Genomic DNA, 14,794 nt, shown 5'->3' with positions numbered 1-14,794 from the left:
CAGCTAGAGGATAGTGTCTATAGGTTTATTCCCGGTCATATTGTACGACTACTACCACAGGCTACACAAATGTAAGAGAGAAAAAATGGAGAAAAAAGCGGAATGGATGGAGGGCCGAGGCAGAAAACTTTGGAAGACGAATGACCACAACCCAATAGGCTATAATGATGGTCTTGGTGTGATAAAGGCTCTCTCTCTCGTAGTCGTCGTCGTCTACGTTCGTGTGATACATTGATGCTGTCATGCAAGGACATCGGCTCGTATTCCATCTTCTTGTTGTTTTTTCTTCTTCTTCCTTGCGCGACCACCTCTTACTATTTCCTTTGTTACCCACACACACACACACCCCATATTTATTATCCTTGTCACCTTGTCGGTCGATGACATGCTGCACTGAGGGAGAGATTCCAAAACCACCCACCCCAAAAATAAGAAAGAGAAAGAATCCCGCGCCCAGAGCCTAGATATTTTATTTATTTTTCTTTGGCCGTGGAGTCGTGATTTATTATTAATGATCGCGATGATTTGATCCCCCTTGTTCCTTACACACACTGCTGGGGTGGGGTGGGGTTTATATTGGTAGGGTCGCCATGGCAACATCACAAGACGTGAAAGAATAGTAGGGTCTATTAAAAGATGTTCTCGTTAGCGCTGACAATCTAGGGCGATTGTAAAAGGGGGCGACTAACGAGAGTCTTCCGACAAATCAACCGACCGACCGAAACTCACCCCCCCTTCTCCTTCTCCCCATTCGATGGATGATATCTCGTAAGAAAAGAGAAAAGACCTGTCGTTGTCCTCATTAGTTGCTGCAACCAACCCCCTAGAAAACGGAGAGACTTCCTGTCGGCGTCATTCGAGTCGAATCTCCTTTTGTCTGGCCCACCCGCAACCAGAATTGAATTGATTCCGTTGCCTTTTGACTTTCTGCAATGTATATTATACACACACACACACTAAATATTGATGTTTTTGTCTGTCTGTTTTTCCCTAGTGGGTGGAGGAGAGTTTCACCAACTTCGAGAAGGGCATCAACTGGCGATCGTACGTGGTGTGCGACGTGGCCTACAACAACGTCAACAATTGGCTGTGGACGCCGTTTATCGAGCGCGGCGAAGCCAACCGCATCTACATTGAGATCAAGTTCTCGATGCGCGACTGCTCCCTCTTCCCCGGCACGGCCCTCTCGTGCAAGGAGACGTTTTCGCTGCTCTACTACGAGTTCGACGCTGCCACTCGCGAGCCGCCGCCTTGGGAACCCGAAAGCTACAAGCTCATCGACCGCATCGCAGCCGACGAGGGACGATTCACTTCATCCAACGAGGTATAATGCTGCCCGTCTTCTTCTCCTTCTTCTCTCGCCCACCAGCCAGCCAGCCCCTTGGTCCCTATATTTTCGTTGTAGGCGAGTGTCTATAGCCCCTTGTACTGTGCCACCACTCGTATCGAGAGACAATTGATTGCATGCGTGTGTGTGTGCGTCTGTCTGTGGGCTATAGATCGACGGAGCACAGCACAGGCTGAAGGAAGGCCGGCTGCAAATCAATGAGAGAACACACAAGACCACATCGCGCACACACACACAAGTTTGGAATTTGAGAGAAACGAATGTGCCATTGTTTCATTTTCGTTTCCCGAATCGAATTCACAAACACGAACTATTCAGGCTCGGTTTTCATGTGCTGCCGAGGAGGCTATCGATGCAGTTTCGGGTATATGTGTGTGGTGGTGGGGAGGTTTCGGGTTGTTTTGGCCCATGCAGCAAAATGACGACAAGACCAGCTGGGCAGCTTTTTGGCTGGCTGGCCGTTGGAGTGCCGTTTGTTTTTCTTTCTTCTGGTCCAGCTGTCTGGAAAAAAGGCTGCGGCTGCTGCGGCATCCGTTAATGACTCAAAGGGGAAGAGAGATGTGCCACACGCACTGGGTAAAACAACAACAACTGTGTTTGCTTAAAAAGTTGGAAATCAATGGGTGATGTAAGCGTGGCAGATGGCGCTGCCAGTTGAAATAACTGAACCCTTTTTATTTTGTTGTTGGGTGTCGGGTCGTGAATGAATAATGAAGTCATTGCCGGTTGGAATTCTAAACACATTTGTCCGGTTTTTGTTGTTGTTGTGTGTATTTCCAGGTCATCATCAACACGGAGGTTCGCTCGATTCCGGTGACGAAGAAAGGCGTTTACTTTGCATTCCGCGACCAAGGCGCCTGCATTTCGTTGCTGGCCATCCGCGTCTACTACATCACCTGTCCGGAGGTGACGGCCTCGTTCGCCGCATTCCCTGCCACGCCCACCGGCCGTGAGTTGACCTCGATCGAGCAATCGAACGGCGTCTGCGTGGCCAACGCCGTCGAGGATGCGCCGCCTAAATACCTGTGCAAAGGCGACGGCAATTGGTACCTGCAGGGCGGCGGTTGTCTCTGCAAGCCCGGCTACGAGGCCAATGCAGACAAGCAAACATGCAACGGTATAATAATCATCATAATGCATTTCCATCCCCCGCTACAACAACAACAACTTCCACTTTTTCTCTCCTCTTCTTCTTCTCCTTCTTTTCATTAAAGTATTATTTAGCCACGGTCTGGATGGAATCTTTTCCCTATTCTTCTTCTCGTGGAGATCGGATTCGATTCCATCATTCCACACTGTTCGTTCCGGCAGATTAAGAGACGAGAAAAAAGGGGGAAAAATAAATCCCAAAGCTATATTCTCTCTCTCTCAAAGACTATCTCGACTATAACTATATATAATATCCGGGATTTAGCGTAGCTAAATCGTCTGACATACTTTTTTTCTTTCTTTCTTCTTTTTCCTTTTTCTTGTCTTTCCTTCCATCTCTTCCGCTATATACCTGCGCACACACAGCGTCTTTCTACCTGGCTGCATCTTCTCGTCTAGAGCTAGACGAAATTGGTTGGGCCGGGAAAATTGCCGGTTATTGTGTGCTTTGGCTTTTTGCTCGCGTTTGTGGGTGTGTTTGTAACGACTTTCGACCTTTGCCAGAGAGAAATGCTGCTCTTGTTACGTCGTCGTCGACGACGACCGAAGGTCTTTGAGGCCAACGCTCTAGAATCTCTCTCTTTCTTTCTTTCCATTCTTTGGCTGCTGCCTTTACCCTTTTAACTCTCGCGTCTTTTGATTCTTTTTCTCGCTCCGACACTCTTTGTCAGTCGTCGGATTGCGCGTACACGCATTCCGGCAATCAAGACCAGGCCACAACCCCAAAAACAAAACAAAAATGGCGGCTTCGCCAGCCCCGCCATCTACCAGCCGAAAGACTCTTGTGAGGTGTTTTCCACTTAGAAGAGAGGGGGGAAATAGTAGCTCAGTAGTAGTAGTGGATTCAATATATTTTCTTGGTTTCATTTTTTTATTATTCCGATTATTGTTTGGAACTGACTGCGGACGACAGGAGGGAAAGAAAGGGAGCCGAATGTGACAGAGGAAGAATAAGACGAAAGATAAACACGACACGTCAACCATCTGTCATTCGGGAGGAGGGGGGACCCCTTCTCTGAACACACAACGAGACCAAGAAAAACAACTTCTAGACACTAATAGAATTGAAATGGAACCCCCCAGAAAAAATAAAAAACATGAAGGAGAATTCTTCTGCCTTAAATGACGCGGATAGGAGGAAGAATAATAGATATTAAAATAAATAAAAGGAAACGTATAAATATATTTATAGATGTTTTATACATACCCCGACGTGGAAGATGGAAGGAAGGAAAGGAAAAAAAACTCGCTTTTTGGAGTCCTTTTTTCTTCTCATTTTTGAGGTTATAGGGGCTTTTTTTTTCCTTTTCCCGTCGATGCCGGCCTTTGATAACCTAAAGATATCTCAGCCTTCCCTCTCTCTCTCTATATGCACACACTCTTTTTCTTCTTTCCCCCCTTCTCACTGGCGGAGAGCTGTGGCCATGCACAAAAGAGGGGTTTTTTCGGGGTAGAAATATGCTTGTGAATGTTTAGTTTCCTTTTTTTTTTATCATCATCTTGTATTCGTTTTTCCAGCAAACACTGGGAATAGTTGGCCTTCCCCTACTAGGAAATTACCATAGTCGGTTGGCGCGCGTAGTAGTAGCTGCTGACTTTCTTCTTCTTCTTCTTCCTCTTCTTCTGGCTTGTCCCTTTCAACTCGATCCATCAAATATTGAAAAAACATTTGCTGCTGCCGTTGCTGCTCCTGCTGCAATTGCTACGCTCAGTCAGTCAGTCAAGAGTTTTCGTGGGGGGTTTTCGGTGGGAGGTGATAGATGCTTGAAAACGGGTCGTTGATTGCATTCCCCTCAACTCGTGTGTAGGCCTGGGAGAAGAAGTGGTGTGTTGCATCGAAACTATTTGCAGCCGATCAAAAAGAAGAGAGAAAACTGTAAATCACCATTTTGGCTTTTTATTTTTCCTTCTTCTTCTTCTTCTTCTTGTGTCGGTCCTCCTCGGGGCAACTTCTTTCTTAAAAATCAAGAAGAAAAACGTTTCGATGCGTGCGCTTGTCTTTTACCATCCCCTTTGGAAAGAAAATGGCCGGACCGGGCTCTCTCCGTGATGCATGGCGTGACAACTTGACCAATCTCGTCCTTTAGATCACTGTCACATCAGCCCCTTTTTCTCTCTCATTCCAATCCCTCCGCCCGTCTCTTGTGCTCAACCGTACGGAAGAAGAAGAAGAAGAAAAAAAACATCGAATCTCTTTTTTCTCTTTCTCTGAAAAAGTCCCCAGTCGCCCTTTTCTTCTTCTTGCTTTTCTCTGCCATTCGACTCGACTCGTAAATCACCCAACAAAGATCAGTTACCCCTCATCAGGCCCCGTCTGGTGCTGTAGACGAGCCCCAAAGGCCGTTGGTTGAAATCGCAGAGAGAGAGAGAGAGAGAAAAAGGAGGACCTTCTTCTTCTTTTATAGCAATTGTCACTAAACTTCTTTGACATGGGAAACGGTCGACGCCCAGGTAGTCGCTTTGGTCGTCGTCCTGCCAGGCAAAAGGAGAGAGAGGGGTTGAAATGTTTCTTCCTCTTCTTTATTCTCTTTATGGCCATGGTTGGTGGTTGTGTACTAAAATAATATAAAAGAGTTCCATATCGAGTCTTTCCAAAAATACCTTCTTTCTCTCTCTCTGTTACTCTTATCCCTTTTCATTTGCCTCAACTCTTTTTTTTTTTCCTGCTTCATTCGTCAGATCTCCACCATCTTTTTTTCTTCTCTCCGAGGATGAGGGGGGAAAAAGGACATTCTGATGAGCTTTAAATAACCCCTTGAGAGACGAGATTTTGATTGTCTTGTTCTTTATTTTTCTCGTTTTATAGTGTGTCCGCCGGGCAAATATAAGCACCGCAGTGGCGACGACAAGTGCCAAACTTGTCCAGACCACAGCATGGCGCCCTACTCTGGATCCTCGGAATGCCGATGCAATCAAAATTATTACAGGGCCCTCAAAGATCCAAAGTCGATGCCGTGCACTCGTAAGTATTTCTCTCTTTTGATGCAATCGCTCTCACACGTGTGCGCGCAAGCAATTTCTACTCGCATTCGTCGTCCTCCGATTTATATAATCACGCGCATTCCTCTCTTTTCGTTTCTCGTTTCAGAATCGCCTTCCAAGCCGCAAAATTTGACAGTCAATTTCGTTGACCAGTCGACGGTCATCTTGTCGTGGAATCAACCGCACAACCTGGGCGGTCGCTCGGACACGGTTTACCGCGTCGTCTGCGATGCTTGCAACGTTGGCGTTACCTACAATCCGCCTCAGGTACATTTTTTTTTCTCCCCTTCTTCGGTCGTTTCCTCATTCAATTGACTCCCCCCCTCTCACCTTTTATTCATTCCCAACATTTATAATAATTTTTTAACCGTTTGGACCATTCCGATATCCTTATTTTGTCTTTGTATAGGGCACGTTCAACGACACCAAAGTGACCATCAGCGGATTGAATCCCGTGACGACCTACCGGTTCCAGGTGTTTGCCGACAACGGCGTCTCCGACCAGGTGCCGCCCAACGAGCACCAGTACATCGACATTGCCGTCACGACGGAAGCCTCGGTCCCGTCCAGCGTCTCCAACGTGCGCATCATTAACGTGCGGCCGACGGAGTTGACTCTGCGCTGGGACGCGCCCGACGATCCTTACTCTGACATTGAAATGTACGAGGTCCGCTACTTCCAGAAGGGATTCGAGAACAATGCCAGCAGCATGCTCATCAACCGGCCGGAATCGGCCTTCAGCAGCCTCAGGCAGCAGACTGTCTACGGGTTCCAGGTGCGAGCCAAGACGACCCACGGCTGGGGAGAGTTTAGCTCGCCCGCCTTCAAAACCACGGGCGCCGTACTGGCCACTTATGAGCACACGGAAGAGAATCTACAAGTCAGGATCATTGCCGGCGCTGTTGTCGCCGGTATCATCATCGTCGTCGTCATTATCGTCGTCACCGTCCTCTATCTCCGCAGGTAAAAAAAGAAGAAGAAAAAAACAACCGAATTTCCCTTTTAACACATTCTTCGGTGAACGATTCAAATGATAGACGTTTAAAAATAAAATAAAAACTTTAACGTTTTCTCTTTCTCTTCTTCCACTAGGAGCAACGACGAATGCAACAAGAAACAACCCAGCGATTGCGACACACTGGAATACCGAAACGGAGAAGGTACGCGCGTTATTCCATCGACATTCCACTCGTTCCATTGTTTTTTTATTCCCGCAGTAGAAGTAGTAGAAAAGTAGCTGTAAGAGTATTTATACATAAATACAAATGGGGTGGAGGGGACCTTTCTCGTGGGACCCCTCGCGTATGATAATAAACCTCTCACGCTACAACAGCTTATGTCGGGGGAACTTCTTTCTATTTTTTTCTTATTTTTATTTATTTGCTTGTTTGGAAGTTATGATGACCATTTATTAACCAATGGTTCTTCCATTTTTTTTTTGTGTTTTTGCTACTTTTGGTTTTCTCTCTCTCCCTGCTTGGTTTAACTGCTCCTTGCTACTACTACCACCACCAACCAACCAACCAAACAACCCGAACTACTACTACTACTACTATCATCACCTTATACCTGGTGTGCATTTGTCTGTGCTGGTTGTGTGTTGGTACCGTTACACAATTCCAGGACTCGTCATCACCTACAGTAAGTTTTTGTTTTTTCCCTTTTTACGTTTGTGTTGGGGGCGCTCCTTCCTTTCTTTTCAGAACATTTTGTTGCCGAATTTTTCTCCTTTTTTTTATGAAGCACTTTATTTCGTTAACGAGTGGTGGGGTGATGAGGGGATCGACGACCTACTCCTTTTTGGCATTCCTTCCTTTTCTTTGTTCGTTGTTTATGTCGCGTTGTGTTTTGAGAAGAAATTCTTTTTGGGACGTTGTTACTTATTTTGCGCGAATGCTTATTTTTTTTTTGTCCTTTTTTTGCTCCTTTTTTCTTATCCAAATAGTGCACAATCACCTGGACAGTCCCCCGATTATACCCACGCACACCAATGGAAGTAAGTAGCGAATTCTCCCAATTTTTTGTTCGTTTTTGTCGGTCACATTTTTCGTTGTTTTGTTTGCTGCTTTGGGCTTGGGGGGGTTAAGTTAAGTTTCACATTTTTATTTTACAAATTTGAAGCCAGAGGCTGAGTCGATTTGGAGAGATTTGAAGCGAATCTGGCGATCGTAATTTCATGTTTTTTTTTTCTTTCTTTCTTTCTTTTTATGATCTCGTTAAAAAAATAGTGACGACGCCGTTGTTCACACAAGCCAACGCTCCGCGCTCTTACGTTGACCCGCACACCTACGAGGATCCCAATCAAGCCGTGAGAGAATTCGCCCGTGAGATCGATGCCGCCTACATCACGATCGAAGCCATTATCGGTATGAAATTCACCAATTTTCTGCAGCATGCCACTTTATGGCGCTTGAACTTTCGAGGGGGTGAACCTCGAGAAATGGTGGACGGTTTGATTTATAATGATTATATTGTTGTTGTTGTTGTTGCAGGTGGTGGTGAATTTGGCGATGTCTGCCGCGGTAATTTGAAGTTGCCCCAACGCCCCGAAATGCTGGTGGCCATCAAGACGCTGAAACTGGGCAGCTCGGACAAGGCCCGAGTGGATTTCCTGACCGAGGCTTCGATAATGGGCCAATTTGAGCACTCGAACGTCATTTATCTGCAAGGCGTCGTCACTAAATCCAACCCCGTCATGATCATTACCGAGTACATGGAGAACGGATCATTGGACACCTTCCTCAGGGTAAGACAACCAGAGACACACAAGTGGACGCCGAATATACTAAATCAATTCTTGTCATCATTCAGGCCAACGACGGAAAGTTCCAGGTCCTCCAATTGTTGAGCATGTTGCGCGGTATCGCCAACGGCATGCAATATCTCTCTGAAATCAACTACGTCCATCGTGACTTGGCCGCTCGCAATGTTCTCGTCAACTCGCAGCTCGTCTGTAAAATTGCCGATTTTGGATTGAGTCGCGAAATTGAGAGCACCACCGAGGGCGCCTACACGACCAGAGTACGTGTTTACATCAACCTTTTATATGTTTCAAATCTCAGATCTTGTAAAAATGTTCTTTTCTTTTCTTCTTTTATTTTTAGGGTGGAAAGATTCCCGTCAGGTGGACGGCTCCGGAAGCCATCGCCTTCCGCAAGTTCACATCGGCCAGCGACGTCTGGAGTTTCGGCATCGTCTGTTGGGAGGTCATGTCGTACGGCGAACGACCGTACTGGAACTGGTCCAATCAAGACGTCATAAAATCCATCGAAAAGGGCTACAGGTAAAGTGCCTCTTCTTGTTACTTTTTTATTGTCTCAACTTTGTGGTTCTTTACTTACACAGAAGAGAACTCTTGTCTCTAAACATGTTTTTTTTTTATTCGTTTTTCTTTCTGGTAGATTGCCGGCTCCAATGGACTGCCCCGAAGCCATCCATAATCTCATGTTGGACTGCTGGCAAAAGGAACGGGCTCACAGGCCCGCCTTTACTGCCATCGTAGCCACGCTGGACAAATTGATCCGGTGCCCTGAGCTGCTGCAGAGACTGGCACAGAGCAGGTAACATTTCCCCATTCCGATTAGTCGCTGTGTAACATTAAATTGTACTAATTTGGTATTCAAACTTAATCATGCAAATATGTGGTGGTGGAATCAATTAACAACAAACTGATTGGAGCTTTTTTTTCTCTCAATTTTTTTTCCTTCCCTGAAAACCTTTTTCTCACCCCTTTTTCTTGTTTTGGTGGTTGTTTGTTTCGTTTCTTATTTTTTTACCCCGATTGCTTTCAACTGGTGACAGTAGGCGGCCTCCTCCTCTCAATCCTTACTACACCACAATCCCTTCCATGCACACCTTACCTCTAGGTATGCCCAGTCTGCCCAACATATCCAACATGCAAATCCCATCCTATGCCATGCAGCAGCCCACCAACAACTGGGGGACTCTGCATTGGGCTTGAGACGGCAGAACAGTCGACAGCGGCAGAACTTAAAAATTAAGAGAAAAAGAAAAGAAACGAAAATGTTCCAGACGTTCTCAGCAAGACATCGTTATCCTCAATTATTACAATTAATTATCCTACTCTTCCTAATCCTCGTCTTGAATTCCTTAAACAAAAAATCTACTTCCTCCCTTCTTCCTTCGCCTACGTGTGGTATTATTCCCGATCAATCAAGACAACTGCAAAAAGAGACACACACGCAGACATTGTTGTTGTTGTATAAACAAAGAAGAAGAGAATCGTCGACCGAGTCTTTACTATGTACATAATGGGTGTCTCGATCGGTCGGTAGATGTCGTTGGTGACTGGTGGCTTAAAAAAAATAATAACCAACTCTTCTTCCACGCGAAACTGAAATCAAAATTTCGGTTGAGACGAACAAGGTAAAAAAAACTACTATCAAAGAAGCACAAAGTCTTTCAATCATCCTTTTGTTTTGTTTTTAGTTTACCTTTCCCTTTTTATTTCCCAGTTTCTCTTACACAAATTATACTAACACAAATGTAGATTTGTATAGTCGCTAGCTGTAATAATGATTGCCTTGTTATTTAAATGATTTGTCTCGTTTCGTTCAACAACTAACACGCAACTCTCTTTTTTTTTTCTTTTCTTTTTTTTCTCCTGGAATTGATCAAACGCACAGGCATACTGAACCGCTGTGTCCAGAGGCCCCGGACATGCTCCAGTTCAAGTCGATTGAAGAGTGGCTGGCATCGCTGAAGCTGTCGCGTTACGTCGACAACTTCCAGCAGGCCGGCGTGACGACGCTGGACGCCGTGACACGCCTCTCTCACGCCGACCTTTCTGGACTGGGAATCATCTTGCTGGGACACCAGCGCAAGATCATGAACAGCATCCAGGCCATGCGGGCCCAGTTGTCCATCAGCATGTCTGAAGGATTCCTCGTGTGAGAGATTTCTGCTCCTGCCGCTACTGTTACGTCAGCAAAAAAAAAATACCGTTGAAGAATTTATACGGAGGGCAAACTGAACAAACACGCAGAAAACTGATCAAGTGAGACCACCGGCGTGGATCCCCAACAACATTTCGTGATGGTGGAAAAAGCAAAGTTTCAAAAGAAAAAGGAAAAAAAAAAAATAATAATCAGAAACATGATACATCTCGTGCTCCAGCGTCCGACGTCTCTACTTCTCTCCCTCTCTTTGTGTGTGTGTGTGTGTATTTGTGCGTGTGTGTGTGTGTATTAGCAAAGAAGAAGTGGCTGTTGTTGGCTGAAGGAGAAATGGAAAAAGAAGGTGCAACAATAACCGGAGTTGCTGTTGGTTGATCGATGACCTCAACTGGACCGTATGCGAGTCGTGCGGTTTTCCATGGCTGCTGCATATATATATGATATATATATATGTGTACAGTGTTGTTGTTGTGAAAAATGGGAACCAGCAAGAAAAAGATGAAACCATTCCCTCCTGTTAACCACGTTCTCTCCTCCGCCCCCTGCGGGCCAAAGTTGTACATTAGTGTAAATTATGATATCGAAATTCATTTTGTAGCTTTATTCTCCTCCTCCTCCTCCTCAATTTTCTGTTTTTCGTTTCCATTTTCTTTGATTGCAATTGTTTTTTTAACATGTGAAAAACAAACGTTTTGAGTCTATGCCCTTCGCGCGCCCTGAAACATTCGAATTCTTTTTACGTTACGTTTTTTATATGCTACGTGTACTCTACTTGTATCATATAACAAGAAATCAAGAGACAAAAAAAAAAGACTACATCTTAAAAACAAAAAAAAGTTTACAATTTACAGCCCATTGGAAAGAAGAAAAAAGTCCTTGAATTGATTTGCGTGTGTCCGCCAATTGACTAAGAAAAATGAAGGAGGGGGATGTGTGTTTTCTCGAGCAAAATTCTCTCGCCCTTTTTTTATTTTTAATTTACTCACTTGATTTTTACACTAAACGGCCTCAATGGCCCTCAAAGAAAAAGTTACGACAACACGTAAAAAAAATTGCTGAAGGGAACTCTATCCGATCTCATTCTTGTTTGGCCACACACGAGCGTTTATTATCATTTTATTTCGTTTTTTTTTTTCTTTCACAATGTCCTTCTCTTTCGACCAAAATTGGCTTTGGCTATTTCCACAATCGTTTAAAAAAAATATTTTTCTTTCCGAACAGAAAGGGGGGAAAATCACCTTGGATGGAAGTGTCGATTGTAGGGGACTCGCACACACACTCTCTCTCTGTGCCACTTTGTGTAAACGTCAGAGAAATCCACACACAAACGATGGATTGATGTGTGTTTCTTTTTTGTGGGTGGGTGGGTGTGTGTGATATGAGATCATCCCGTTTAGAAGGAATGCAATTAAGGGCTGGTTGCCAACCACTCGGTTCACACACTATATCCCTGGGAAGGATTGATGGTTCTCCATGATTTCTTCATTTTCTTACTTCATTTGGTTTTTTGGTTTCGAATGCCCGTCTTAAGTTCTCACTCGGTTTTGCTCTCTGTCCAAGGTTCCTACAACTAAAACAGCAAAAAACAAAAAAATTCCGTGCCCAGCTCTTAATTACTTACGCTGCTCTCTTTTATCCTTCTGGAAATTGGGTTTTTATTTCAGTTCATTTTTTTCTTCTTTTCCAAATCTTTATTTATTTATTTGAATTTTGTTTTTTTCTCCTTTCATTTTCTCACGCTGGAATTTACGAGCACAATATTTAGCCAAACCACTTTCAAGTAAAACGAGTCTCTTTACAGCATTTAATTTGATATCAGAATCCCTGCCTTGAGTTTTTTTTGTTTTTCTTACTTGGGTGATTTCACGATTGGGTTCGATTTTTTCACATCGTCGTGGCGAGTTGTATTTACTTATTCCCCCTCCCTTTATTTTTAAAAAATCATTTGAGCTGGCATATACATATTATACATATAAATAGTTATTATTGCAACACAAGAAGGGAAGTTTTGAATGATGGGAAATTTCGTCGTCCGCAAGTCAGCCGTTCAACTTCATCGCCCCTCCCTTATTTCCCAGCCCAAATTTAATATCAAGAAACTTTTTTTTAAATTTTCTTTAGAAAGAAGGAAACAAATTCATAATTTATTTCTTTATTTGCTTAAAAAAAAATGACACAGATACACCTGGAATCTTCTTCCCTCCCCATTTTCGTTTTGTTCCCCCATTAATTTGTTGTTGTTGTTGTTTTTGAAATAGAAATCCCTCTACAGGAAAAACCTGGACAACATAAAAGGAAAAACAGATGTAAAAGTTTGTTTCTGTTTTTGAAAAAAAGGTTTTTTTTTTCCTTGGATGTAAATCTGGTGATGAAGTGAAAACAAAAACAAGAAATTGGGGCTCTGTGTGTTTTCCTCCTTTCCCTCCTCCTAAAAGTTGAAATTTTTGTGTTTGCGCCAATATGAAAATCGAGAAACAAAAAAGTTAAACAAAAAAAAAAGGTGAAAACGTTAAACATTTTGTACATGACGCTGTATGTATGATGATTGATAATTGATGAGAATATACGAAATCGAATGTAAACTGAAACATTCCGGCTTATACGACTTCATCATTCCGTCATCACGCGGCGCTGTGGGCCGTCTAGTTGATTGTTTATTCCGTTCTGGTTCTTTTGTTTTTAAATTATTAATGGATTCATTCAGCGAATCAAATGTAATCATTACCCAACGTTGACTGGTCACGGAATTTTTGCGGACGACGTGATCGCTGACTTTTGGACTGCGTCGGCCTTGGTCAATTTGGCCGAAAGTTGTACGTATATACGTGTATATTACGCATTTCGTGTGTGTGTTCCACGCCCGGATTCACGCCGTCGTGCACGCCGAGCAGAGACTCTCGGCTCTGCGATGCAGCCATGAACTAAACTCTCCTGGACTCTGGCAACTCCATTCACGTACTACGTGCGACACCTGCGCAGGAGGGGGGTTCTGTGTTGTGATTGTTCGATTCTTTTCTCTGGCTGGGCCAACACTTGTAACCTAGATTCGAAACTACTTTGCGGTGGCCAGGAACCATATACCATAAATTCGTATAGATATGAAATTCCTACTCCGCCCGCGATTCCCCTTTATATATATATATAATACCCGCAAGAATTTATCTACACATTTTCTCCCCCCGTCTCTTTTCAATTGTTTCCATCGGCCACTTTTTTTTCCATAATAAAAAAGGATGGAGAGCCTAGCTCATGATTCTTTGTGGCCAGGTAAATACAGACCTCGATGGTGATTTTCTATACTGCTGGACACACATTCGTGTGTGTGTGTGTGTGTAATAATAAGTGTATCCTGTCGGTGGATATGAATTGATGACGAGAGGCGTCCAAATGATTACCTCTCTCCGGCTGGCTTATATCAAGATATCCTTTTGGCGTTAGATATATTTCTTGTAAATTTATTTTCCTTTTGGAAAACGGTTTGAGGGCTCTGTGGGTTGGATAATAGTGTGGCGTCAATCCCGTTCAACTGATTCGATTGTCTTTATAATAAAAGAGAAGGTCTTTTTCTTTTTATTCTTACGCTATTTACAAGGGAAACAGCCCCATTTTTATCCTTTTCATTTTCTTAAACAGCCCAACGGTCATCACGAGAAAAAGTAAAAACGGGACAAAGAGCTGAGCTGCTGCCGAGTCAGCAAATAATCGTCGACTTTTTATTCAATTCTTTTGTTGGAGGAAAAGTTGTTTCTCTCCTTTTTTCTTTCCACGCGACCCTTTACCCAATGGCGGCGAATATCGGCAATCATTATCCCAAGATTGGGATTTATGTAAAACAGCCGCCTCAATATGTCGTGACACGTCCGCTTCGTGATTTACCGTTCAAAAGGGACGGTTTTTGAGCCTATATCCAATCATCTCCCACGGTGGTGTCGTCGGCCATCAGAGATGCTAATCAACCCCCACCATCTACTTGGAAAATCCCCACCATAAATTATTGGAAAGATATTTAATGGGAGAGGCGAACGGCCAAAAACGAACGGCCGTCTGCTGTGCACAGCCAGTGGAATGTGCTGTCCATCTTCTCTCGCTGTACATAATTTAATGATAATCTACACGGCGTTGAATCTATACACACTGCGGCTGCATAATGGTGACGGCGGGCCGTCAATATCATTTCCAAGAAAAATATCTTTTCTCATTTATTAGTTTCTTCCCTTAAACAAAATACAAAGATAAAGCGATTGCTGGCTGTTGAAAACTTGTTCAAGTGCTTCATCCGTGTCGAAAGAAATGAGACTTGATGATAAAGAAATAAAGAAAAGGTTTTTTGTTTTTAATTCTTTTAGAGTTGTTTCAGCTGTAGAAATGAAGGGAAAAGAGGGCATGTCGATTGCAATTC

General features: G+C 43.8%; 1 protein-coding gene across 10 annotated transcripts in view; it reads left to right on the top strand.

Moving 5' to 3' along the window:
• The window catches only part of LOC124203950 (ephrin type-B receptor 1-B-like), a 37,085-nt gene extending 25,119 nt beyond the window's left edge, over positions 1-11,966 (top strand). For 2 of the 10 annotated variants that reach the window (XM_046600873.1, XM_046600868.1), the window contains 14 exons: positions 995-1,324; positions 2,129-2,465; positions 5,304-5,459; positions 5,586-5,746; positions 5,889-6,442; positions 6,572-6,639; positions 7,103-7,120; positions 7,425-7,475; positions 7,708-7,845; positions 7,972-8,225; positions 8,291-8,500; positions 8,584-8,762; positions 8,881-9,039; positions 10,126-11,966. In XM_046600873.1, coding sequence (XP_046456829.1) covers positions 995-1,324; positions 2,129-2,465; positions 5,304-5,459; positions 5,586-5,746; positions 5,889-6,442; positions 6,572-6,639; positions 7,103-7,120; positions 7,425-7,475; positions 7,708-7,845; positions 7,972-8,225; positions 8,291-8,500; positions 8,584-8,762; positions 8,881-9,039; positions 10,126-10,393 — 2,883 coding nt within the window. In that variant the 3' untranslated portion in view covers positions 10,394-11,966. Of the gene's footprint in view, positions 1-994; positions 1,325-2,128; positions 2,466-5,303; positions 5,460-5,585; positions 5,747-5,888; positions 6,443-6,571; positions 6,640-7,102; positions 7,121-7,424; positions 7,476-7,707; positions 7,846-7,971; positions 8,226-8,290; positions 8,501-8,583; positions 8,763-8,880; positions 9,040-9,280; positions 9,846-10,125 lie in introns of those variants that run through there. The other 8 variants (XM_046600907.1, XM_046600899.1, XM_046600880.1 and 5 more) reach the window with 8 other exon arrangements.
• Positions 11,967-14,794: the final 2,828 nt, after the last annotated feature.

Source organism: Daphnia pulex, chromosome 2, assembly GCF_021134715.1.
Source record: "Daphnia pulex isolate KAP4 chromosome 2, ASM2113471v1".
In the NCBI taxonomy this organism is placed as follows: Eukaryota; Metazoa; Arthropoda; class Branchiopoda; order Diplostraca; family Daphniidae; genus Daphnia; species Daphnia pulex.
Note: the sequence above shows the minus strand (reverse complement) of the source record. Positions and strands in the feature narration are given on the sequence as shown.